The sequence below is a fragment of the Myxine glutinosa genome, chromosome 8, assembly GCF_964187855.1.
Source record: "Myxine glutinosa chromosome 8, kmMyxGlut1.1, whole genome shotgun sequence".
Taxonomy (NCBI): domain Eukaryota; kingdom Metazoa; phylum Chordata; class Myxini; order Myxiniformes; family Myxinidae; genus Myxine; species Myxine glutinosa.
Window position 1 is genome coordinate 95,918,613 of NC_136268.1, and position 27,387 is coordinate 95,945,999.

At 46.5% G+C, this 27,387-nt stretch overlaps 1 protein-coding gene across 4 annotated transcripts in view; it reads right to left on the minus strand.

Annotated features, from left to right (window-relative positions):
• The window catches only part of HMCN1 (hemicentin 1), a 451,947-nt gene that overhangs the window by 177,862 nt on the left and 246,698 nt on the right, over nucleotides 1-27,387 (minus strand). For all 4 annotated transcript variants that reach the window (XR_013624351.1, XM_078783554.1, XM_078783553.1 and 1 more), the window contains 4 exons: nucleotides 25,293-25,417; nucleotides 24,328-24,508; nucleotides 20,269-20,366; nucleotides 16,155-16,321 (listed from right to left, as the gene is read on the minus strand). Coding sequence is in view for 3 of the 4 variants with exons in the window: in XM_078783554.1 (XP_078639680.1) it covers nucleotides 16,155-16,321; nucleotides 20,269-20,366; nucleotides 24,328-24,508; nucleotides 25,293-25,417 (571 nt within the window). In the remaining variant the exon portion in view is untranslated. The remainder of the gene's footprint in view (nucleotides 1-16,154; nucleotides 16,322-20,268; nucleotides 20,367-24,327; nucleotides 24,509-25,292; nucleotides 25,418-27,387) is intronic.

Sequence of the window (27,387 nt, forward strand, 5' to 3'; positions counted from 1 at the left end):
TGAAGGGGTGTAAAGGGCCAAAAGGGGTCTAAGGGGTGTCAAGGGTCTAAGAGGTGTAAAGGGTGTAAGAGGTCTAAAGGGGTCTATGGGGTGTAAATGGTCAAAGGGGTTTAAGGGGTGTAAAGGGTCGAAAGAGATCTAAGGGGTGTAAAGGGTCGAAGGGGTGTATAAAGAGTCTTAAGAGGTCTAAAAAAAAAGAACCACCTTTGGAGGCCATTTTTCCCCGCAGAGCAGGGGTTGAGCCTTTTTATGGGCACCGTGGTCCCCTTTTTGAAACCAATGTTTTACGGCCCGATGCCCTTCCTGCCACCAACCATGTTAGTCGCCTCTTGCAACACACAGGGAATTACCAGTGAGCTGGTACTCATTGGCCAACCTCGGATGGATGACAGGCTGAGTCAACCCCCCTGGCGTTAATTCAGCGATTGACCGGGATTTGAACCCAGGATCCTAGGACCCCAAGCCAGCACCCAAACCGCTAAGCCAACACCAGGCTTAATCTAAAGAGGTCTAAAGGGTGTAACTGTAGAGGGTCAAAGGGATCTAAGGGGATGTAAAGGGTCAAAGTGGTCTAAAGGGTCAAGGGTATCTAAAGGGTCAAAGGGATCTAAAGGGGTGTAAATGGTCAAAAGGATCTAAAGGTCAAATGGGAAAGGTGGATCATCGAATGAGAAGGGGGTCTAAGGGGTGTAAAGGGTCGAAAGGGGTCTAAGGTGTAGAAGGGGGGTCTAAAATGGTCTCAGGGGTGTAAAGGGTCTAAAGGGGTCTAAGGTGTCGAAGGTGTCTAAGGGGGTCTAAGGGGTGTAAAGGGTCTAAAGAGGTCTAAGCGTTGGAAAGGGTCGAAGGGGTGTAAAGGAGTGAAGCTGTATAGTAAAGAAATTACCTCGGGTTTGGAAATAAATTAACTCGGGAGTGCAACACGGAAATAACTGGCCAAATGACCTCCTCATGACCTCATCACAGTCGAAAACCCCTATTCAGGTGTATTGTGGTTAAAAGTCTGATTGTAGAAAGTTTCGTTTTTATTTAACTTTGGGAGCTCAAAGCAGTAAGGTCACAAACAAACAGCAAAACAACAACTCACCTTGTTGTGAGGATGAGGTGATCGTTGGAGGTTCAGCCATCCATTGGCATGCGGCGGTTTGGAGATGGCGTCACGTGGGTCCTTTTTTCTACAAACTATTTTTTTAACCTTGAGAGTTATGTTGTTAGATGAGCAGTAAAATACCTTTAAATTCATGCATAGGGTGTCTGTACTATTTTTGGTTTTTGAATAATTCGCGCATTTGAGCGATCACGTGACTTCTTCTTTGCCGAACTTACCCATCATGGTAACGTATTAGTTGAAATCCCCCAAAATAGGGGCAAGACCCCTGGTCCTCACCTGGTAGAATAACCAGCATACTACACTGACTAAAGGTATTTAAAACCAATTTCAATGGTTGGTAGAAGACAGGGAGGGCAGCATGTAGAATCATGCCAACATAATCATAAGACTCAACCAAACAGAAAAATACCTATTTTGGATTTTGGGAGACAAACCCCCAGTAGGCCCCTCAGGGCCCGATTTTTTAAAATGCCGTGAACAAACTTTGGTACAACGCGGGTGATGAAGGTTGTGGACAAGTTTCATTAAAATCGTGTGTGTAGTTTCAGAGAAGAAAGCAAATGTCTATTTTAGCGGTTCAAACGTGGATGCACTTTGACCCCCCATAGATCCCAGTAGACTTCGATTTTCTTAGTGCCGTGAACAAACTTCGGTACATCACAGGTGATGAAGGTTGTGGTCAAGTTTCATCGAAATTGTGTGTGTGGTTTCAGAGAAGAAAGCAAATTCCTATTTTGGGTGGTCAAACCTGGACCCGCTTTGACCCCCGGTAGACCCCCATAGACCCCGATTTTTTAATGCTGTGAACAAACTTTCGTCACAACACAACAAATATAATTTGTGCCAAATTTGGTCGCAATCCATCAGCGGTTTCGGAGAAGAAGTTTTAAGTGTTTACCGACTGACGGACGGACGGATGGACGGACTGATGCACGGACGACACACCATCGCATAAACTCCCCTGAACTTCGGCCCAGGTGAGCTAAAAAATGGGCTTTTTAGAAAGCTTTGTATATGTGTATCGAACCTTAGAGATCATGGCGACAGGTGGTAGCTCAGGTGCTTATAAGTTATGAATTGTGAGAAAATAACTGTTTTAGAACCCCTATTTAAGTGCATCGTGGTAAATAATGTTATCCCATAAAGTTTTGTGTCGATTAACCCTGGGAGCTCAGAGGAGTAGGTTCACAAATAAACAAACATTTTGTATGTATATATATATATATATATATATCCAAATATATGTGCAGTTCTCCAGCTTTCAATGAGCGCAAGTAATGACGTCACTGCCATGTACATACGCACTGCCTGTCAAACTCTCAAGAGAACCCTCTGACGGAGCAGAATTTTGATCTTAGTTCAGATACTGTCATAAGTGTATGTAAAACTCACAGTTACCGACCTGGTTTCGCCCTTTTGGGGCTCATCAGGGCAACGCAGTGAGTACTGCATACACTTATGACTCTGAAAACCTTTCGGTTATATACCAGTCACTATGCGATTTCATACCATTAGTGGTGAACCGCCATTAAGGTATCCCATCCAGCTATGCTGTACCTTAATGGGAGCGATAAGTGCCATCTGCCACATGGCACATTACCTCTGGTATCCACTCATTATATGGAATCCCCTGGATGTAGCCGGGAGCAAACCAATCCAAATATATGTGCAGTTCTCCAGCTTTCAATGAGCGCAAGTAACCAGAGGGCACTTATCGCTCCCATTAAGGTACAGCATAGCTGGATGGGATACCTTAATGGCGGTTCACCACTGATGGTATGAAATCGCATAGTGACTGATGTATATATATATATATATATATATATATATATATATATATATATATATATATATACACACACACACACACACACACACACACACACACACACACACACACACACACACACACACACACACACACACACACACACACACACACACAGCGTGGCTCCGCTCAACACGCTCACCTCACAACACGTCTCATCGTTACAGAGGCACGGGCTTGTTCAAATTGAGGACAATGACCTGACTGAACTGAGTTGCTGTATTTCCATTTCCACCAATCATATAGTGTAGCAGCATAGCAAACCTGTTGTGCATTTTGTGATACAAGCACCAAATTTGGCACAAATGTACATTAATATGTTGCGAACATTTTCAGATATTGGGCCACTTGAAATTCCGTAATTTTTTTTTTCAAATTTTTTCAAATTTCGTAATTTCAAATTTTTCGGGTGACACCGTCACAATTTCGGTCTTCGAGGCCGGCCGATATAGTGGGGCGGCTTAGCCCAAATATTCAAAAGAATTGTGCATTTTGTGATACAAGCACCAAATTTGGCACAAATGTACATTAATATGTTGCGAACATTGTGTGGTCAGCAATGAAGACGAGAGTCTGAATTACATGTATGCAAAAGACCTTGTGAACCAGTGAAGCAAATACACGGGTAAGCATGAATTAAATCTAGGGCATGATATAATTTCCATGATGTTTACCTCTACACTCAATGGTGGAAGGAGGTAATGTTTTGATCCCAGCTTGTCTGTATGTCTGTATGTCTGTTAGTCCACAAAATTCCAGACAAAGCTTGTAGTAGTGGTAGTTGTAGTGGTAGTGCTGATAACAGAAATTGTTATATAGAACTGAACTTATATTATTATTATATGCAGAAAATAACTTCATTTCTATATGCCCTGCAGTGGACAGGTTAATTGGTTTATGCACTGAAGGGGTCACCCTGGTGTGCACTGCTGTGTTCTGCCTCACTGAGTTGTTCAGGTATGATGTACTCAGCACAAGCTTCCGGTCGGCCCGGAGGTGGGGGTGCGGGGCCTGTCACGGAACGTCAAAACAAACGGCCTGCCGGGGCCGCCCAAAAGTCGGGCGTGAGGGGCGCGTCCACTAATGGAACGCCTCTCGCTTCCCAGATCGAGGGCCACGTGGTCAGGAGAACCTCGTCCCTTCCGGTCACACTTTGCCTATCGGCCGGCCTCGAAGACCGAAATTGTGACGGTGTCACCCGAAAAATTTGAAATTACGAAATTTGAAAAAATTTGAAAAATAAAATTACGGAATTTCAAGTGGCCCAATATCTGAAAATGTTCGCAACATATTAATGTACATTTGTGCCAAATTTGGTGCTTGTATCACAAAATGCACAATTCTTTTGAATATTTGGGCTAAGCCGCCCCACTAATAATACAAACATTTATTTTGTACAAATGTATTTCTAATATTAGTGATATGATTTATTTGGAATTTATTTGTACCTAGCAGAAGTACCCGGCGTTGCCGGGCGGGGGGGAGGAGGGGGGGAAGATTGGGGGTAGGGCGTGGAAGGGGGGAAGTGGGGGTGGCGGGGGGAGGGGATAGGGGAGGTGGGGGGGAGTGGGTAGGGGTGGGGAGGGGTCGTGGGGAGTGGGGGGGTAAGGGGGAGGGAGGGGCGGAAGGGGGAGGGGGAGGGGGAGAGGGAAGAAGGGGGGGAAAGGGGGGACGGGGAGGGGAGGGGGGAGGGGGGAAGCAGGAGAGGTAAGGGGTTCATCTATATGCTGGTGGGTGATGCTGATCAGGAAGAAGAAGAAGCCGTACACCCAACTTCGTACACTTCCGGAATTGTTTGATTTATTTGTATTCAAATGTCTGGTGATTGTTTTTTTATTTATTTATGCGAATGTGTACTTGTATATAACTGTCATTAATTTTAAAAGGCTTAGGCACTATCGAGTAATTTAATTTTTTTAACTCCAAAAAAACATTTTGTTTTCAATCTTTTTTTTTTTTTTTTGCCTAAAACACTCCCAGGCACTCACTGCTGAACCTCTGAAAGTTTGACGAAGATCCGTTCAGCCATCTCTGAGAAAAATGGCGACACAGACAGACAGACAGACACACACACAGACATCTCTCTTATATAGTAGATAAAAAAGGTCCATGTGGTGTAAAGCTCTAACGTCTAAATGGTCAAGGATCAAAGCTGTCTAATTGGTCTGAAGGGTGTAAGGGGTCTAAATGGTGTTGAGGTCTAGGGGGTCAAAAGGGACTTAACGGGTGTAAAGGCTTAAAGGGTATAAAAGGTTGGAAGGGTGAGGGATCTCACGGTGTCTAAAGTATTGAAAGGGTCTTAAAGGTAAAAGTGGTCTTAAGGATCTTGAGGGTCGACAGGATCTTGGGGTTTAATGGGTCTAAAGGGTCTTATGGGTCTTACAGGTCTTCTGGGTCTTTAAGGGTCTTCAGTGTATTTTGGGTCTTCAGGGTCTTTTAGGACTTTTGGGTATTTTGGATATTTTGCATCTTTGGGGACTTTTGGGTCTTCGCGGTCTTTATGGGTCTTCGGGATATTTTGGGTATTCAAGGTATTTTGGGTCTTTAAGGGTCTTCAGCATATTTTGGGCCTTTTGGGTCTTCGGGATCTTTTGGGTCTTTGAAGTGTCTGTGGACTTTTGGGTCGTCATTGTCTTTAAGGGTAATTTAGGTATTTTGGGTCTTTTGAGGCTTTAGGGTCTTTTGGATCTTTGGGGTCTTCGAGGTTGTTTGGGTCTTCTGGGTCTTTAAGAGTTTTTGAGATATTTTGTGTCTTTTGAGTCTTTGGGGGTCTTCTGGTTATTTTGGGTCTTTTGAGTCTTTAAGGGTCTTCGGGGTCTTTTGGTTCTTTGTGGTCTTTCAGGGTCTTAGTGGTCTCCAGGATCTTGTGGGGACTTAAAGGGTCTTCAAAGGTCTAAGCCTAAGGGATCTCAGCAGTCTAAAGGGTCGAAAGGTATATTCCAACAATACGTAATTAATAGACGCACAGAATTAATAGGCAGGATGCAACCGGCGTTCAAACAGTACGGAATTAATAGACACATAATCACAGCTTCACGGCTTTACTGGGGTCTTCGGTGTCTTCCGGTTATTTTGTGTCTTTTTGGGGTCTTCCGGATATTTTGCGTCCTTTGGGTCTTTTGAGTCTTTAAGGGTCTTCAGGATTTTCAGGGTCTTTTGGGTCTTTGTGTTCTTTCAGGGTCTTTGTGGTCTTAAGGGTCTTGGGGGGACTTAAAGGGTCTTCAAAGGTCTAAGGGATCTCAGCAGTCTAAAGGGGTATGAATGATCGTTTTAAGGCCATTTTCCCGCTGGAGCAGGGGTTAGCCTTGCGGGCCCCATGACAATCATGGTTTCCTGTTTGAGGCAATGTTTTTTTTATGGCCGGATGCCCTTCCTGGCGCCAACCCTTAGTCGCCTCTTACGATGCGCAGGGATACGGTGTACCTATTCTAAACCGGGGTACACACCGGGAGTCTAAAGGGTCGAAAGGTATATTCCAACAATACGTAATTAATAGACGTACAAAATTAATAGACAGGATGCAACCGGCGTTCAAACAGTTCGTAATTAATTGACACATAATCACAGCTTCACGGCTTTAGTGGGGTCTTCCGGTTATTTTGCTTTATTTTGGTCTATTGAGTCTTTAAGTCTTTAGCATACATACATACATACATACATAGTCAACCCAGCCAGATCTGTGGTACGTTGACGACACATTTGTGATCATAAGGAAGGCGGATGTTGACCGTTTCCACACAAAAAAAAATTCAACATGGCCAGCAATACAATTCACATGTGAAGTAGAACAGGCTGGGTCTCTACCATTCCTGGACGTACATCTTTCCAGGGACGGAAACGGCAAGCTACACACGCAGGTGTACCGTAAACCTACGAACACAGACAAAGTATTGGATTACCGTAGTGGTCATCCCACCTGCCACAACAGAAGTTGAGTTCGCAGTTTAGTAGATCTGCAAAAACACACTGCAGTGACCATGAACAACGCCGGATGGAAATGCTGCACGTCACTCAACGACTGCGAGAAAACCACTACCCAAATGCATTTATCAAATCTTGTCGCCGGAAATCCAACTACGGCAACAACAATCCAACCACACCTCCACACACGGTGCAACTTCCATACATACAACACACTTCCGAAACCACAAGCCACATTCTACGTGAATACAACATCAACATCACCCACAAACCACAAACATCCTTACGAGCACAGCCGTCAAAGCCAAAAGACCAGGTGAACAAATTTGACAGAAAGAATGTTATCTACAACAATGTGAAGATTGTGAAGCCAATTATGTGGGCCAAACATCCAAACGCTTAACCACAAGGCTAACTGAACACAAACGTGCTGTAAGACGACAAGGCAGGTTGTCATTGGTTGCGACACACATACACACACACCAACACACATTCTCATGGAATCAGACCACGATCCTTGGCACAGGATGTTTGAGAGTGAACTGCCAAATTGTCGAGGCCTGGTACTCTGATAAAAACTCCATCAACCGACACATCGACTTACACCCCACATACGTAGGACGACGCAATCAATTACAACGTCAAAAACGGCAGAGTCATTTGAATGCAGGGAAGCCCGGTGATTGGCAAGGATTTTGACCAATCCATCACGTGAACTGTCCCCAATGGAACTTAACGGTTAACACCACACTCAATGCCTCTGAGGAAGAGAACTAGTTTGTTCTTGAAACGTCAGGCTATTAACAAAGAATTTTTTAATTATTTTACTGCTCAGTGTACTATCACTTACAATATATATATGTATATATTGTTGCGGTTTTGTAAATAAAGGCAACCCCCTCCCCCTCCCCCCCCCCCCCCACCCCCATAGTGAGTTACACCACAACATGTAGCCTCGCTTAGTTAGTTATTTCTTATTAAATGTGAAGTATAGTCTCCTTCCCAGTGTTCGTATGCGTTGAAGCAGGCAGGATAATGGTAGGCCTCATTGTAGCCTAAAGTGTCTTGCCATGGGCCTAGGACAAGCCTTGCAGGCCCGAGGGAGGAGCTGGAGTGCGTGGCCAGAGAACAGCGAACAGCCAATGGGAGCTGAAGGGAGTAGCCAAGGGTGACCAATAAGGGGCTGTCACGACACGTAACCCCAGGCGGCCAATGGAGGCCCGTGGAACGTTCGAGTGGGGTGTCGGGGGGGCTATAAAACCCGGCCCGGACCCCCGCTCTCTCTCTCTCTGCCCCGACTCTCTCTCTGCCCGGACTCTCTCTCTCTGCCCCGACTCTCTCTCTGCCTGGACTCCCTGCATATAGACGCTCTCTCCACCACGCGCGCTCTGCCTCGCTGACCCTGAGATACGCTCCTCGGATTTCTTCTACGTGCACATCCGTGATCAACGCCCCTGCCGCGAACATCTCCGGCTGTAGTGTCCCGGGTTGGAGCGATCCTTGGGGGTATCCGCCCAACGAGCCCGTCCAGGCAAACTGCACAAAGCGGCTGTGCTTTGTGCGCATTCCCCTCTTCCTCCCCTTCCCCGAACGAATCTGAAGGCCCTTGTCTGGGAACGTAGGTAAGGCCGTTAAGATTCTTCGCTGTGTCCTTTTCCTGTGAATACTGCACGTTGTAAATAAATCCTGTGGTTTGTTTCCAACCTGGCCGTCATCGTCCTTTCAACATTGGCCTAGCATTGCCCGAATTAAAACCGCTCGATCGGGTTCAATAGTGTAATGGCACGAGTTACGCGACGCACAAGCGCTCGGTCGTTCAATACCAGCGTGACTCATCCGAGGTTCAGTCCCCGTTCTCACAGCTGCGTGTGTTGAAGGTACTCGGGTCGTGACCGTTAACCCTTCCAAGCGTAGCTGTGGGCTCGGCGGCTGGAATTGCTTAGCAATCCGTCCACCACGAGTGTAGTGTGGGTGGCGGCCTCGTGGACTCGGAGTTCGAGGGGGAGCAGGGCTTAATCCCCCCTTAGTACGTCGACGAACCCGAGATCCGCAACAATATATATACATATATATATATATATATATATATATATGTATATATATATATATATATATATATATATATATATATATATATATTGTTGCGGATATGAGGACTGTATATTTTTTTGATTGTGTAAATTATTATTATTGTTTATTCTGCGCCCCCTGCCTCCGGAGCTGTGTAAAGGTGAAAGGGCATCCCATAATTAGTCCACAAGCATACACGTCAGCCAAATAATAGAATACCCCTGTTTGATAGTTATCTCTTATTCTGTGTTTTAGGGTAAGGCTGTGTCTCCCATTAATTGAAGTACTCCATTGCACCAGTGAAAGAGAATAGATCCCCTTTCATTCCCATCCCCAAAATCTCCATTTCCTTCACATCCCCTTTCGTCATTGCCGAGCCTCGATTGGCAATTACCTCCCCTCCAAAACCACCATTGAACAAGTGCTCGAGTCGGGGAAGAGGGGCGTGCCCGCCCGTCGTCATCAAGGGCGGAGCCAGAGGGTCGCATGACCAACCAGGGCCGAGGTGAGCACACCGATGGGCGTGTCCTGAAGGCCGGCGGCTTGATCGCTGGAGGCGCTATAAAGGCGCGCGCGCAAGTGGCGTGAGTGAGTGAGTCAGAGTGAGTCAGTGGAGTCGGTGGTCAGTTGGTTGCATTGGTTGCGGTGAGGAATCGGTGGTGGTGGTCAGTGGTTGCGTTGGTTGCGGTGAGGAGTCGGTGGTAAAGAGTGAGTGGACCAAGAAAGAGTTGAGGGTTTGGACCAGATGAGTCGGACAAGTCCTGGGAAAGCACGCGACGTCCACAGCGGCCACAACAGCAGCTTGGGGCCTGAACGGCGGTTTTGAGCAGGGCCGCAAAGGAACGGCGGCTGCTAAACGCGCCGATCGTGCTGCAGGACCCCCTTGGACCTTCCTCTCCCTCCAGCCATCCACCTCCTGCCTTTCCACCCTTCTTGTGTACGTGAGTTTGTTTTGTTTGTTCTGTCCCTGGGTTAATTAAGTCTGTATAAGCTAGTATTTGCACTGTGTCACCTGCGTCTTGTGTTGTAAATAAACGTGACTGCCTCCTTTTTGCTTGTGTGTGTACAATAAATCCAATTACTCTTCTGTCCGTCTTCTCGCATTATTCCTTTTCCTCTTTGCATTTCGTCGTTTTAGTCTTTTCCCAGATTGGGCAGCTGCGGTGCGATACGGCCAAAGTTCTGGGTGAATCGGGTGAGTCGGGGATCCTGTAACGGTCGCGGTTGGACCATCCGCTCGGCCCATCATAACATCTAAACCGCGCTCAGTAACAATTGGTGTCGGGAAGTGGGATTGGACCCGAAGCGCGCTTCACGCGCTCGAAATTATTAACGGTGAAATTTGTTTTGTTTTGCAAAAACCCGAATTTTGAAATCGCGCCATGGCTGGTCAAGGCGACGGGATGCCGGTGGGAGAGATAGACGGGGTAGAATCGACCCAGGACCTCGGGGAAATGTATGTGGATGAAAGAGAGGAGGAGAACATTGGCAATGTGGTTGAGGGGGTATCAGGCGCGCAAAATGGCGCCTCGCACATGGCTACGGCGACGGCGCCCATGACCGTAGTATTGTTGGATTCGAACCTTTTGCTACAAATGGAGGCCCTCATGCTAGAAATGGAAAACAGAATAAACGGAATGAGGGCCGATAGGGAGGAAAGGGAGCAGAGGGACAGAGACCGCAAGTTGGGTGAAAGGGTCCCACGGGTGCACGACGAGGTAACGCGGGTCGATAAGCGCCGGTTGGACGAAGTTGAGGAAAGCGCGGGTACAATGACGGGGGTAGAAATCGCGACACGGGGTTTGGAAAAGCCGGCGACCGATGAGGTAGAGGGTGTTTTATTAAAGCCAACGGTCGTCGAGGTGAACAAAGAAATTATGGGTATAGTTGAAATTGGAGAGACCGGGGACTTAAAGTTAAAAGAGCAACAATCGGAGGAAGGAATGGAAATTGCTCAAAGTCTAAATGCACATCCTGATGCTGTACTCGCTAATCCAAATGGAAGTTTGCAGGTTTTGGTGCAGGGAGGAAGAAGAACCCCGAAGGTGAGACGTGCTGTTGTGTATTGTGCGGGGAGATTTTGTAAGAGGATGTTTGGCGACAAAAGAATTTTCGCACGCTTGGGATCGAGGAAGCATCCGGGCGTTGGTGAAGGGTCCCGTGTGAGTGGAAATGGCACGCGTGTGGAAAAAAAGTGTGCGTCAAGGGGTGAGCGTGTTACGAAGCGCGAGTGTGAAACCGAGTGCGAGCGAGAATGCACGTCGGGGTGTACGGAGTGTGACACGGAGAGTAAGGTGGTGGTGGAACGTGTGCGAGGAAGCACACCGGAGTTGGTGGTAGCGCGAGTGTGGGAGAGCCCGTGTGAGCGCGTTAGTGGGTGGATGCCAGAGTGCACGCCCATGGTGAGTGTTACGGAGGACGTAATGAAGGAGAGGTGTGCGCAAGAGTGTGCGCGAGAGGTGTGGTGTGTAACAGGGAGAGCGTTGGTGGAATGTACGGACGGCGTTGGAACGCCAGGTTTTGTGAGGGTGAAAGGGGTAGTGTATGCGTGTGAGCATGCAAGTGAAGCATCGACGGTAACCGGGTTAGTGGTTAGGGCGACGGATAGCCGATGCGAGCACTCGGGGTGCGGTGTGCTTTGTTGGGTGCGAGGCCCGGCGCGGATCGATGCTGCGTCGCTTCTCTTCGAAGCGTCGTTGCCGATTCGGGCTTGGCCCCGCCCCGCACGGTCGAGTCCGGGCCTTGGCGGGCGAGGCGACCGGTCCGGTTCAAGGGCGAGTGGGAGGAAGCGGTACGGTGCCCCCTCATGGGGACGGGGTTCCGACCGGGGGAGATTGAGCCATCGGGCCCGGGACCGCAAGGTGCCGCGCCGAGATGGTGCGTGGAATCTCGGCCCAACCAAACCACCTCCCTTGAACCGAAAGCCGGACGGATTCAACCTGCAGGCGACCAAACCACCCGAATTCATTGCTCGGCTTTACGAACCGAGTTTAATGATGTCACGACGCACCGAGGCTAGGATATAGTGGACTGTGATGATGGTGATAGTGATAGTGATAGTGATTTGATACGAAATTTAGAAAAGTGGGTAGAATTGGCAGTAAATAGAAAATTTTTTGAATTGGTTGGAATTTGGACGAGCAAAATTGATAGTGGGACCTCCCCGATGTGGTGGGATGGCAACTCTGTCATCCCTCACAAACTGGGGGCAAATGCGCTATAGTTTATGGGGTGTATGGCAGTTAAAACTAGCCCGGGTGGGTTAGGTTATATCGTGTGTAGGGATCTAGCGAAGATGACATTAGGTAACGTTAAGGTTAGTTAGTGACAATGATACCTGTAGTGGGGACGCAGGTAGATTAGTATGGATGATAATGACGTGGGAGCGCAATAGTTTAAAGGGACGACTGGGAAGCGCAAGTTTCAGAGGGGAGTAGTTAGCTGAGATGATGCCGTGTGTTTGAAGATTGAACAGTGAGGATTGAACAGGTGTGATTGCACAGGTGTGCAACTGAACAGGTGTGTGGAGCAGTGTATGAGGGAGTAGTGGTGATTGCGTGTTGTGTTGACCAAATGGTCCAGGAAGAGGAGGAGGGTGCAGGTGGCACCAGGTGATTGCACAGGTGTGCACCAACAGGTGAATGGAATAAATGGTTGAATGGAGGACAGGTGTATGGAATAAATGGTATGGAGTATTGGAATGGATGGTCGTGGAGTGAGTATGGTGGAAATTGTGGAGTGGAGTGGATGGTGCGAAGGTGTGAATGGGGGAAGAGTGGACCCCCATCACGGATACCCGGGGTGGGTAGTGTAAGTGTTAGGTAGAGGGTACAGGTAAATTGTGGTTGGATATTGGCATCTGTGGTGCGGGTGAAAGAATGGTCTTTGGATGGGTGCATTAGTGTTGTGGAAATGGCTGGGCGTGTAGCCTGTTAGTGTGTGTAGTTGGTTTGGGCACTCCACCACTGTGAGGATGTCGGCCAGGTGAAGCCGCAGGTGGGCTCTGGGAGCCGGTAGTTGTTGTGGATGGGGCCCGAGGATCCGGAGGACGGACCCGGGTAGCCCAGTGCCAGAGGGCACCGAGTGGGGTGACAGAGCCAGGAGGGGCTTTCCCCAGTTAGTTAGGTTAGGGTGAGGAGCTAGGTAAGCTCGGGTGGCAACTGCAGTGGTGGAGGTGTGCAGGTGGGTAGACCTGCTGGGAGAGCTACACGTCGCAGCCCAGAAATTGTGCGAGGGCACCGGGAGATGAATCGGGGGAGTGAGACCCCAAATTGAGAAGCACCACAGTTTGGGCAATGGGAATTGGTTATTAGAACCCATAGTGTAAGTTGGCCAATGGATTGGCAGGGAAAGACCCCGGGTAGTGTAAAGTGTGTTAATGTCATTTAGAAAGTAGTTAGGATGAAGTCTCCTCGCACCATCTGCATCCACTCACCTGAGGTGACAGGTACTCCACACCATGCCATGTTTTGATTATTTTTTACTGTGCAAATGTTTGGATTGTGAGACGCATCATGACGTGGGTGTGACATTGTGCTTGATGTTCCATCTCTTCCTCCTTATGAGGATTGATGACGAATTGGGTGATGGCAAATTTTGAAGTAGAGGGATTGTGGAGACGAATTTGGTATATGAGAAATATGGGGAAGACGTGACAGTAGTGACGAATTTGTAAATGGGTAGATTTTGTAAATATGGGGTAAGGGCAAGGGTATGTGTAGGTGACAGGGGGGTGACGTACGGTAGGGACGAGCTTTCTCACTTCGCCCTCCATACGCATTTCGCCTTGCATTGTCTTATTGATGTGTACCCTTGTGACCTTACCCCTCGCTCAATTGTCTCTTTTGTCTCCCACATGACCTGTGCGCCATTGGGTGCTGAGGGGAGCGTGCGTGAGTCCTCCATTGTGCGCCCGGAACTCTCAGAACCAGCTGTCTGCATCGATGCACCACATTATGGACCACATGTCTGTGGCCGAGCACCACTTATGGACCCCATGGGTTGGGGCATGGCCCCTCTGCTGGAACCGGCCATGAGGGCCCGAAATCTTGCTGGCGGACCTTGGCCACAGGGCACCGATGCCCCACAGGTGAACCACACGTAGTCGGCCCTGTGGGCCATAAATAAAGAAAATAAAAAGGACACATTGGGCACACTTTATTGCAAATAGGCCGCCAGTAAGAAAATGAAAGAATGACAACATCTGGAAGAACAAATAATAATAACCAGCAGAGGGAGCCGAAGAGCAAGAGATCACCTGCAGGGTTAGGGGTTGTTGATTTTATTTTTATTGAACATGCATTGAACACTGATGAACTATGGTGACTGCACCGATTGGTGCTTGAGGGTGCTTGTATTGGTGCGTTTTTGGGTGCTTTAATGGTGCGTCGATGCAGAGCAGACTGTCTCCCCCCCAGAAAGAACAATCACAGGTCCTGGGTTAGTTTTGTAAATAAAAATAGCGTCATTGTAAATAATGCTTCCCACCGTCAGTGTATAGTTTGAAGACCATTCCGCAATCCGGTTAACTGTGGGCGTAAGTCTGTTAGGCAGGGTGCAATGGAGCAGCGGGACACATTTATTTATGTTTTAAAACTGTCGCACTCAGGGTCAGGTTAAAAGTAGAGGGAACTACACCTACGTGTCACACTAAATAAAAGTTGTAGGCCCGGGACGTGCCTAAGAGGAGGAGGGTGCAGTGTTGCGGATATGAGGACTGTATATTTTTTTGATTGTGTAAATTATTATTATTGTTTATTCTGCGCCCCCTGCCTCCGGAGCTGTGTAAAGGTGAAAGGGCATCCCATAATTAGTCCACAAGCATACACGTCAGCCAAATAATAGAATACCCCTGTTTGATAGTTATCTCTTATTCTGTGTTTTAGGGTAAGGCTGTGTCTCCCATTAATTGAAGTACTCCATTGCACCAGTGAAAGAGAATAGATCCCCTTTCATTCCCATCCCCAAAATCTCCATTTCCTTCACATCCCCTTTCGTCATTGCCGAGCCTCGATTGCCAATTACCTCCCCTCCAAAACCACCATTGAACAAGTGCTCGAGTCGGGGAAGAGGGGCGTGCCCGCCCATCGTCATCAAGGGCGGAGCCAGAGGGTCGCATGACCAACCAGGGCCGAGGTGAGCACACCGATGGGCGTGTCCTGAAGGCCAGCGGCTTGATCGCTGGAGGCGCTATAAAGGCGCGCGCGCAAGTGGCGTGAGTGAGTGAGTCAGAGTGAGTCAGTGGAGTCGGTGGTCAGTTGGTTGCGTTGGTTGCGGTGAGGAATCGGTGGTGGTGGTCAGTGGTTGCGTTGGTTGCGGTGAGGAGTCGGTGGTAAAGAGTGAGTGGACCAAGAAAGAGTTGAGGGTTTGGACCAGACGAGTCGGACAAGTCCTGGGAAAGCACGCGACGTCCACAGCAGCCACAACAGCAGCTTGGGGCCTGAACGGCGGTTTTGAGCAGGGCCGCAAAGGAACGGCGGCTGCTAAACGCGCCGATCGTGCTGCAGGACCCCCTTGGACCTTCCTCTCCCTCCAGCCATCCACCTCCTGCCTTTCCACCCTTCTTGTGTACGTGAGTTTGTTTTGTTTGTTCTGTCCCTGGGATAATTAAGTCTGTATAAGCTAGTATTTGCACTGTTTCACCTGCGTCTTGTGTTGTAAATAAACGTGACTGCCTCCTTTTTGCTTGTGTGTGTACAATAAATCCAATTACTCTTCTGTCCGTCTTCTCGCATTATTCCTTTTCCTCTTTGCATTTCGTCGTTTTAGTCTTTTCCCAGATTGGGCAGCTGCGGTGCGATACGGCCAAAGTTCTGGGTGAATCGGGGATCCTGTAACGGTCGCGGTTGGACCATCCGCTCGGCCCATCATAACATCTAAACCGCGATCAGTAACAATATATATATATATATATATATATATATATATATATATATATATATATATATAGATATATATATAGATATATATATACATATATACATATATATATATATATATATATATATATATATATATATATATATATATATATATATATATATATATATATGTGACTGTGTAAAATCATATAGCTGATTACTGTATAAAATCCTGTAGCATTGTCAGTGAAGTGCAGTTATTGTGTGGGTGGAGAGACTGTTGAATGAGTCATTTGTGGTTATCATCATCATCATCATCATCATCATCATCATCATCATCACCTACGGCCAACATCAACAACTCTACCAGTGCACTGAGATTGATGTGTGCTGCAAGTTCAAAAGGTTCTCCATCCTTTTCCCAAGAAACTGATGGAGGGGGTGTCCCTGATGCCTCACAGGAAATGGAGATGGCTGTACCCTTCACCACCAACATTTCCTTCGTGCTTCCTTCATCTTCTAGTTGTGGACGCACTGTACACAAGGAGAAGATTAGTTTTATGATAAAATGCAGAAATTAACATCCATATAGGTAGGCTTTGTGTGATTGCATGTGGATGTTTACGCCATGGGTAAGCTATACAAAAATCTAATGTTTATGCTCATTCAGCCATTCAGAAGGACTGCACAGGACCCTTAAAGAACAACACAGAGTAGGAATTTGAAGGACATGTTCCAAGTCTGTAAGTTGGAGTGAATGACAAAAATATCTCTTAATATTTTTGACCAAGTCTGATACACATAGCACACGTATGATACTCCTTTTAGTAGAACATGCTTCAGGTGAGTAATGCTCACCGTGCGTGAAACATCGATAACTAAAAGGGGCAGCGTAGAGTCCATGTGTGTTCATCACACTTTATTCAAAAGAGTTCCTGCTGCCGCAGAATAATACCAATGGTACCGTTGGAAAGCTAATAATGGATTTACTTGGAACAAATATTTAAACGTTGTAAAAGGTCATATCAGTTTTATCATAAAATGCCTTTTAGCAGTACTTGGAAGTTGGAGCTTAATGGAGCGGTTCTAACGGTACTATTTTAATATTCTACAACAGCAGGGATCCGTTAGAAGAAAGCGTGCTGGACATTAAAGGAGTACACAAAATTATATATCTTCATATACATATATATATATATATATATATATATATATATATATATATATATATATATATATATATATATATACATACATACATACATACATAGTAATACTTCTCAAAGAAATAGAAACTCGACCGGCACTCCTCTACGTCGCAATGTCGACCAATATGCCTTCGCCCACATTATTACATCATAATACATACTTGTACCAAGTTGGATTTAAATCGATTCAGCTGTTTTAAAATATCATATTTTTACCAGCCATGACCTCTGACCTTTGACTCAAAATGTAATCAGTTCATCTTTGCATCACAATATATACTTGTACCAAGTTTAACTTAGTTCCCTACAGCCGTTCTCAACCTATCGTGGCAACGAAAAACTATTAAGGACGGACGGAAGCATGGACAACCCAAAAAGATAATGAGGACTTCGTTGGCGGAGGCATAAATAGTCGTGGCCAAAAATATTGGCACCCTTGCACTTTTTTCAAATAACTTACAATTTTCTCTAAAAATAAGTTTCAATTGACAAAAGTATTTCATCTCCACAATTCTTTATTTCACTGTTAATATTACAGAACCTTTGTTTTTGATTCAGAACTTAATATATCCTTTTAAATCAGAAAATAAAAAGAAATGGCATTGACAAAATTATTGACACCCTCGACTTAATATTTGGTAGCACAGACTTTGAACAAAATAACTGCAGTCAAGCACTTCCTATAGCCATGAATGAGCTTCCTACTTCTCTCTACTGGCAGTTTGTCCCACTCTTCCTGTGCAAACTGCTCCAGTTCTCCCAGATTTTAAGGGTGCCTTCTCCCAACTGCTGTTTTCAGATCTCCCCACATGTGTTCAATGGAATTTAGATCTGGACTCATTGCTGGCCACTTCAGAACAGTCCAGTGTTTTGTCTTGAACCATTCCTGGGTGTTTCAGCGTTTTGTCTTGAACCATTCCTGGGTGCTTTTTGAAGTGTGTTTGGGGTCATTGCCCAGCTGCAAGACCCCTGACCTCCGACGGAGACCCAGCTTTCTGACACTGGGTTGAACATTGTGCTCCAAAATGGCTTGGTAATCTCCTGATTTCATGATGCCATGCACACATTCAAGGCACCCAGTGCCAGAGACAGCACAGCAACCCCCAAAGCATCACTGAACCTCCTCCATGTTTGACTGTAGGGAAGGTGTTCTTTTCTTTGAAGGATTCATTTTGTTTTCTGTAAACATAGAGATTATGTCCTTTACCAAAAAGCTCTAATTTGGTCTCATCTGTCCACAGGACATTCTCCCAGAAGGATTTTGGCTTGTTCAGGTGTGTTTGGGAAAACTCCAGTCGGGCTTTCTTATGTCTCTCTCGGAGCTGTCGGGTCCTCCTGGGTCTCCTACCATGGAACCCCCTTTCATTGAGTTGGCGACGGATGGTGTGAGTTGAAACTGTCGTACCTTGTGTCTGAAGGTCAGCTTGAATCTGTTTGGCAGTTGATCGAGGTGCTTTATCCACTATTTGAACAATCCTTCGCAGCAATCTTCGATCAACTTTTCTTTTGCGGCCACGTCCAGGGAGGTTGGCTACAGTGCCCATGGCCTTAAACCTCCTGATAACATTGTGTACGGTGGACACATGGACATCAAGGTTTCTGGAGATTGACTTGTAGCCTTTAGATTGTCCATGCTTGGCTACAATATTGTGTCTGACCTCCTCAGAGAATTCTCTGGTTTTCTTTCCTTTCTTCATGCTCATTGCAGTACACACAGTGACACAAAACAACAGGTTGACTCCTTTTCTCTATTCAAACTGGTTGAATAATTTTTTTTAGTGATTTTTATCCTGCAAAAGCAGTTTTTGTAGGCACTTGCCTTGTAAGCAAAAGAGGGATTTTTACATTGTAGGCACTTGCAACTCACCACAGGTGAGTTCAATTCCGAAGTAAAGGAGAATCACCTGCTTGAAATCTAATTATTTCTTACAACTTCTAAAAGGTGCCAATAATATTGTCCGGGCCATTGTAGGATTTCTGTGTGGAATAAGCTAAGATTTAGTAATTTTTTCAGCTTTTTTTGTTTTGTTCCACTGCAAACCAAAGAAATACATATGTGGACACCAAAATATTTTTTAATTTCAACAATTTTCTGGAATAAATGGCGCATTATTTGAAAAAAGGTGGAACGGTGCCAATATTTTTGGCCACGACTGTATATAAAAGTATACGGAAGAAGCACACAAACAACAACAACAAAAACTGTTCATTTTCTGAAACAAGATGGTATTCATAGAATACTTAGTCTGCACAGTCAACTTGGTGCAAGCCAACTCTTCTGTTTTTGAAGGGTTTTTTTATTTGATCCAATATGGCTGCCAGACCACGTGAGCGATGACATCATAAATTTATATTCTCTAATATAATTGTTGCGTAGGTCACGCTCAATAAATTTCAAACTGATCAGGTAAGTGTTGTCCTTGTCGAATTATGACATCATAATTAAGGCACCAATGACATTGCTAACAGCACTTGTTCCCCATGTGGAGTTCTTTACAATGAGCCATGTTTCAATTCTTTCCATGGAGCGGTTTTGGAGATATAGAGGTGCAAAGTTTTTCGATTTTTCCAAGATGGCGCATGTGCCACGTGATCTATGACATCATAATTACCATTCAAAAAATTCTACCGGAGGAGGCACTCCTATGATCAAAATTTCGTGTCCATCGGACTAAGAGTTGCAGAGAATTTTGTTTTTCATCCTGATCAGATCAAGCATTGTACTTGTCGAAGTATGACGTCATAATTAAGGCATCGATGACATCATTAACATATCTTATGCCCCATGGGTAGTACTTGACCAGGAGCCTCGTTTCAATTTTTTCCATTGGGTGGTTTCAGGGATATAGACGTGCAACGTTTTTCCAAGATGGCGTCTGTAGCATGTGACCTATGACGTCATAATTATGAATAAAAAATTCGACAGGCGCAGGCACTCCTATGGTAAAATTTCCTGTCAATCAGACCTAATCATGTGGTTGCCAATAAAATGAATTTTAAAAATGCAGACACGTACGTCGTACGTACGCCGCACGTACACCACACATACTTATGCCCCTGAATGCCTAACCCTGCTTTTGCAGGGTAATTACGTAAAGATTGGTATTCCCATCAGCGATGCAACGGATCTTATATGCTACTCAAACCTAAACCTCTGGCTAGCCACGTCGCTTGCTGGGTCACCACTCATGTTGAACTGTGTGTGTGCATCTCCATTATACTCAATCCGGCCAAGGAGGAAGCAAGCCAAATACATCCCAAATTCTTGCTCACCTTGAACCCGTAGGTGGAATTTCTTCTTCACGATTCCAGCGCGGTTCGAAGCGATACATGTGTAGGTAGCAGCATAAGCTGCCAGTGCATGAGCAATGCTGCAGAAGTAGCGGATAAAACATTCCTCTTAACTTTAAGGTCTTCATATAGTGGTAGAGTCATCCCAGGTCATGATTTTTATTACTACTTCAGTTTATCAACAGTTACTTTTGTGTGAAACGTTTAGCAGCTCGATTTACCTCTTTTTTTTACAGTGTCTGGCAAATATCTATATCCCAGTGATAACAAAAGGAATGTCACATAAAGGCTCAGAAATCTGTATTATCAAGTGAACCATCAAGTTTATATCTTGTTATAGAGTAAATATGATTAATAAACTATAAACTAAATCATATAGTATTATTAAATAAAAGTAATATAAAGCAATAAGTCATATTATGAAGGAAGCACAGAAATGACATAGGCAGAGATTGGGGAGGTGAGTCATGATGAGTATGCCCTGCATGTGCTATAAAAGTACTTTGCTATATTTTGTAATTCACGATAAAATGTGTTCCTTATAATAACCTCCCAGATTGTGACTACCACTTTGATCGTAATGGGGAGGCTTGCGTGCTCCTGTGACCCTTTGGGCTATATGGCGGGAGATTTGATCCTGGTAGGTTTTACCGAGCCAGGTAGGTCAACGGGTAGGAGCCAGACTAAGAGTAGTCACACATTTTCCTGGTGGTAGGAAAAAGTTGTTTTTTTCCACCTGGTAGAGTCGCCCCCAGGGGGTGTTTGGATATAGACACCTGACAGGGCTAAAACAAGACCTGTCAAAGGGCGGAGGACCTCCTTGTGAGCCAACAGCCATCCATATCCGGTGCCCAACTGTGTCTGCGGACGTCCTCCTGCAGTCGGGTTACCTCTTTCCGGGATGTTGGTGGCAGGATTTGCACTCCGGCCACCATAAAAACATGTCATTCCGCAACACGAACAAAGAACACAACTTTAAAAAAAAACTTCGCACGGCAGCTCACCGGATGATGGGATTGGGGCAAAGCCTTTGGGACCCCCATTCTTTGATAATAGGAGGAAAAGCACGGGGTAACTTTCCTGGGTTGGGTTGCAGCACTTTCTGAGGTTCGGAGGCCGGATAGTGGTGAAATCATGGTGTCATGGTGGGTGGTTACACTTACTACATGTCTGGTCGCTTTGACAGTTACCATGCCCAGGTAGTCGCTATAGCTGTGTCCAATAAGCTGACTCCCATGATAGTCGAGGTAACACTGGTCAACGAGCATATTATGAGACTGAGGATTCACCACTCCTTGGGTGTCATATCCCTGGTCTCTGTATATGCTCCGGCTAAGGAGAGTGATCTCACTGTGAAGGAGGCATTCTACGCCATGCTTGAGTCTGTGGGTTGATCAGTGCCCCAGGTGAGATACTCTTCTAGTCTTGGGGGATTTCAATGCATCGACTGGCACTGACAGGGATGGTTATGAGGCATGTGTTGGTCCCCATGGATCTGGGACTGTGAACCAGAATCAGAAAGTTCCTCGGCTTTGCAAGAAGTCGTGAACTTAGGGTGGCTGGCTCATGGTTTCAGCGCACACAGCCTCTTTGCTGGACTTGGTATTCCAATGCTGGTGGTGTGGCGAAGGAGATTGACCATGTGCTCATTTATGGTCGATGGCGAATGCTCCAGAATTGCAGGGTCTACCAGAGTGCTCAGTTCCTCAACACTGACCACAGGCTTGTTGTAGCAACACTGAAGTTGCAGCTGAAATCCAAGAAAATGCTATCACCCCAGCCAAGGCTGGATGTGGGCAAGCTCAATGAGGAGAGGGTAGCTGAGGAGTTTGCGAGCAGGTTGAGTGGGGTTTTGGGGGTCTGGATGCTTTGGGGGATCTTGAGGAGTTGTGGAGTGCCTTCAAGACCACCATCCTTGATGTGGCTGATGGCTGTCTGGGAACCCACCGTCAGGCGAAAAGGAACTTTGTCTCTCAGGAGACACTTGATACCATCGACCAGAGTCACAGGGCCAGGCTCGATGGCAGAACTGAACTGTTCAGGGAGCTGAGGCATAAAACTGTACACTCGCTGAGAGCGGACAAGGAGGCCTATGTGCGAGGAATCTGTGAAAGGGTAGAGCATCACTTGTGGACATGCGATTCTCATCCTGCTTACAGAAGAATCCATGCATTGCGTTCCTCTAAGCCTGTCCCTAGGTGCACTGCAGTTAGAGCAGAGGGTGGTGACCTCTTGACAGAGGAGTCTGAAGTGAAGGCCCGCTAGGCCAGTTACTTTGAGCAGCTGTACCAGGCTGACCCACCGGCTGTTGAGTTGGATGACAGGGGAGTAGCTATTCCAAATGCTGACGCGCCAATGAACTGTGAACCACATTCACTTGTATAAATCCAGGTGGTGGTGAACCGGTTGAAAGGGGGAAAAGCTCCTGGGATTTGTGGAATCCATGCAGAGCTTCTCAGGGCTGGTGGAAATGTTGTACTTCAATCACTGCATGCAGTTCTGTGCTCTGTTTGGAGCACCGGCGTCATCCCAACTGACTGGCAGAGTGGCCTTGTTGTCCCCCTCTGGAAAGGGAAGGGTGATCATCAGGACTGCAACAACTACCGAGGGGTGACACTACTCTCGGTGTCGGGCAAGGTCTTTGCTTGGATCATTCTTGAGAGGGTTCGCCGCCATCTGCTCGAGCACCAGCGACCAGAGCAGTCAGGCTTTATACAAAAGAGCTCAACGAATGACCATATCCTTGCGCTTCGGGTCCTCACCGAACACAAGCAAGAGTTTCATCAGGGGCTGCTTGTAGCCTATGTTGATCTCCGCAAAGCAATCGATTTGGTGAACCGGGAAGCCCTCTGGAGGATTATTGGTCTTCGTGGGGTGCCACCAACGCTGATCAATCTGATCTCTGAACTATACTCTGGTACTGAGAGTGCTGTGAGGTGTGGTGGCTCCATCTCTGACTTATTTCCAGTCGTTACTGGAATCCGGCAGGGGTGTGTACTGGCTCCCACACTCTTCAGCGCTTGTATGGACTGGATTCTGGGGAGGATAATGGAGAGGTCAGGCTGCGGTGCATCGTTTGGGAGTGTCAAGATCTCTGACCTTGATTTCGCAGATGATGCAGTCATCTTTGCGGAGACGCTGGATATTCTTACGGGGGCTCTCCAGGCACTGAATGAGGAGGCAGAGCCGCTGGGACTACGGATTTCCTGGGTCAAAACCAAGATGCAGGCTTTCGATGACATCTTGGATACTGCTGCCTTGTCTGTGCCTATTTGTGGCGAAGATGTTGAGGTCACGAAGAGAATCACCTACCTTGGCAGTGTTATTCATGTCTCCGCATGTTGCGAGCCAGAGGTTGATAGACGTCTGTGTCGGGCCTGGGGAGTCATGGATTCGCTGTATCATGGGGTGTGGCGCTGTCGGTATCTATGCAGGAGGACGAAAGTCAGAGTCTTTAAGTCCTTGGTGCTTCCAGTCTTGCTCTACAGATGCGAGACTTGGACCCTTACCAAGAGCGAGAGAGAAAGAGAGAGACTTAATGCCGTTGGAACCCAAGTCGCTCCGGAGAATCCTTGGCTATCGCTGGTCGAACTTTGTGTCCAACGAGCGGTTGCTGAGAGAGACTCAGATGAGATTTGTTACCTGTATGGTCCGTGAGCGTCAGCTGCAGCTGTATGGACATGTGGCTCGTTTTTCGGACGCTGATCCAGCTCACCAGATACTCTCAGCAAGGAACCCTCATGAGTGGAGGAGGCCAACGGGCCGACTGCATGCCTCGTGGTTGCAGCAGATTGATTGGCATCTCAAGGAGATAGGGATGGGCCAGGCATCAGCCTGGGGGATGGCCAGACGGAGGACCCTGGAGTACCGTCGGAAAGTGGATGCGGCGACGCTCTGCTCCGGCGCATGCTCCCATACCTGACTTGACATGACATTATGATAAAAACTTTTTCATTGTGTGCACAAAGTGGAGGAGGCCTGTGGGTATTCATGCATAAAGAAGGTCAGTGTACACATCATTGAGAATGACACCTGTCTCACCGCATGATGTGCCTCGTTGATGTGGGATGCAGGTGGGATGAGATAGGCAATGGCAGATCATTCTTGAGCCAGGTGAGTTTTGGAATTGGCGAACCCGTGACATTGCAATAGAGGCTTATACTGTTTCCCTCGACGACAGTGATGTCAAGTGAGTCTGAGCCCCCTGCTACCATGGGGGGTACTGGGGAGGGAGAGGACTGAGCTTTTACTTTACACAACATTGATGCATATGTATGATACTTTTGATGCATACTTGTATACTCAACAAAGCTAAATGCACATGTTTTCAGAAAGGCATGCACACAGGTGCACACACACACCCACACACAAACACAAACACACACGTGTACACACACACACACACACACACACACACACACACACAAACACACACATACACACACACATACACACACACACACAAACACACACGCATGCACACACACACACACACAAACACGTGCACACACACACACACACACACACACACACACACACACACACACACACAAACACACACACACACACATGTGCACACACACAGACACACACATACACAAACAAACGCACACACAAACACACACACACACACATACACACATGTGCACACACACACACACACACACACACACAAACACACGCACACACACGTGCACACACACATACCGCCTCCATAGTAGTATACCAAATCTTTGGTAAAAAGCTATAAATAAAAAAAATACGAATTTTGAAAACTTAAAAAAGCATTACAGTGAAAGTAAAGAAAAATGATTAAAATAATAATAATAATAAGGAATAAAATACATTGACAATCATCTCAATAACATATAAACAACAGTCTATCTAGTATGAATTTAACTGTAGGCCTGTATTATTAATACTGTATCAAATAAAATAAAACTGATAACATTATTTCGTGCCATAATGAAAGACACCAATGCTCACCCGCCATCTTGCATACTCACCAAACACGTGCACGTCATACACCTTGTATTCCTCACCAGCCGAATTGTTTGCGACGCACACAAACCTCCCAGCATTAGCGGTGCTCACGTTTGTGATTGTGACAACACTCTCATTTCCTGGAAACCTGAACAGCAAGTGTGCTTCTCACCAACCACTCAGACACACACACACACATTTCAGTGTAAAGTAAAGTGGTGCAGTGAAATGTAGTGGAATGTTGCATAATGCATTTTAGGGAAAAGATCATAAATTGTAGAGCAATGTAGTGTAATGTTGATGCTTAATGTGGTGGTGAAAGGTCCCTTACAAAATGTTGTTTGATGTGGTGGGGAGACGTCCCTCACAAAAGGTCGTTTGATGTGGTGGGGATAGCTACATTATGGAAGCTGGTTTGATGTGGTGGGGGAGGTCTGTTACAAAAGGTGGTTTGATGTGGTGGTGAGAGGTCCCTTACGGAATGTGGTTTGAGGTGGTGGGGTGAGCTCCCTTACTGAATGTGGTTTGAGGTGGTGGGGTGAGCTCCCTTACTGAATGTGGTTTGAGATGGTGGGGAGAGGTCCCTTACAGAAGGTGGTTTGATGTGGTGGTGAGAGATCCCTTACAGAAAGTGGTTTGATGTGGTGGTGAGAGATCGCTTACAGAAGGTGGTTCGATGTGGTGGTGAGAGATCCTTTACGGAATGTGGTTTGAGGTGGTGGGGTGAGCTCCCTTACTGAATGTGGTTTGAGATGGTGGGGAGAGGTCCCTTACAGAAGGTGGTTTGATGTGGTGGTGAGAGATCCCTTACAGAAAGTGGTTTGATGTGGTGGTGAGAGATCGCTTACAGAAGGTGGTTCGATGTGGTGGTGAGAGATCACTTACATAAGGTGGTTTGATGTGGTGGAGAGAGGTCCCTTACAGAAGGTGATTTGATGTGGTGGTGAGAGATCACTTACAGAAGGTGGTTTGATGTGGTGGAGAGAGGTCCCTTACAGAAGGTGATTTGATGTGGTGGTGAGAGATCACTTACAGAATGTGGTTTGATGTGGTGGAGAGAGGTCCCTTACAGAATGTGGTTCGATGTGGTGGAGAGAGGTCCCTTACAAAAGGGGGTTCGATGTGGTGGAGAGAGATCACTTACATAAGGTGGTTTGATGTGGTGGAGAGAGGTCCCTTACAGAAGGTGATTTGATGTGGTGGTGAGAGATCACTTACAGAAGGTGGTTTGATGTGGTGGTGAGAGATAATTTACAGAAGGTGATTTGATGTGGTGGAGAGAGATCACTTACAGAAGGTGATTTGATGTGGTGGTGAGAGATCACTTACAGAATGTGGTTTGATGTGGTGGAGAGAGGTCCCTTACAAAAGGGGGTTCGATGTGTTCAAGAGAGGTCCCTTACAGAAGGTGATTTGAAGTGGTGGAGAAAGGTCCCTTACAGAAGGTGGTTTGATGTGGTGGAGAGAGATCACTTACAGAAGGTGATTTGATGTGGTGGTGAGAGTTCCCTTACAGAAGGTGATTTGATGTGGTGGTGAGAGATCACTTACAGAAGGTGGTTTGATGTGGTGGAGAGAGAACACTTACAGAAGGTGATTTGATGTGGTGGTGAGAGATCACTTACAGAAGGTGATTTGATGTGGTGGAGAAAGGTCCCTTACAGAAGGTGATTTGATGTGGTGGTGAGAGGTCCCTGAGAGAAGGTGATTTGATGTGGTGGAGAATGGTCCTTTACAGAAGGTGATTTGATGTGGTGGTGAGAGATCACTTACAGAAGGTGGTTTGATGTGGTGGAGAGAGATCACTTACAAAAGGTGATTTGATGTGGTGGTGAGAGATCCCTTATAGAAGGTGATTTGATGTGGTGGTGAGAGATCACTTACAGAAGGTGATTTGATGTGGTGGTGAGAGGTCCCTTACAGAAGGTGATTTGATGTGGTGGTGAGAGATCACTTACAGAAGGTGATTTGATGTGGTGGTGAGAGGTCCCTTACAGAAGGTGGTTTGATTTGGTGGGGTGAGCTCCCTTACTGAATGTGAATTGAGGTGGTGGGGTGGGGAGAGGTCCCTTACAGAAGGTGGTTCGATGTGGTAGTGAGAGATCACTTACAGAAGGT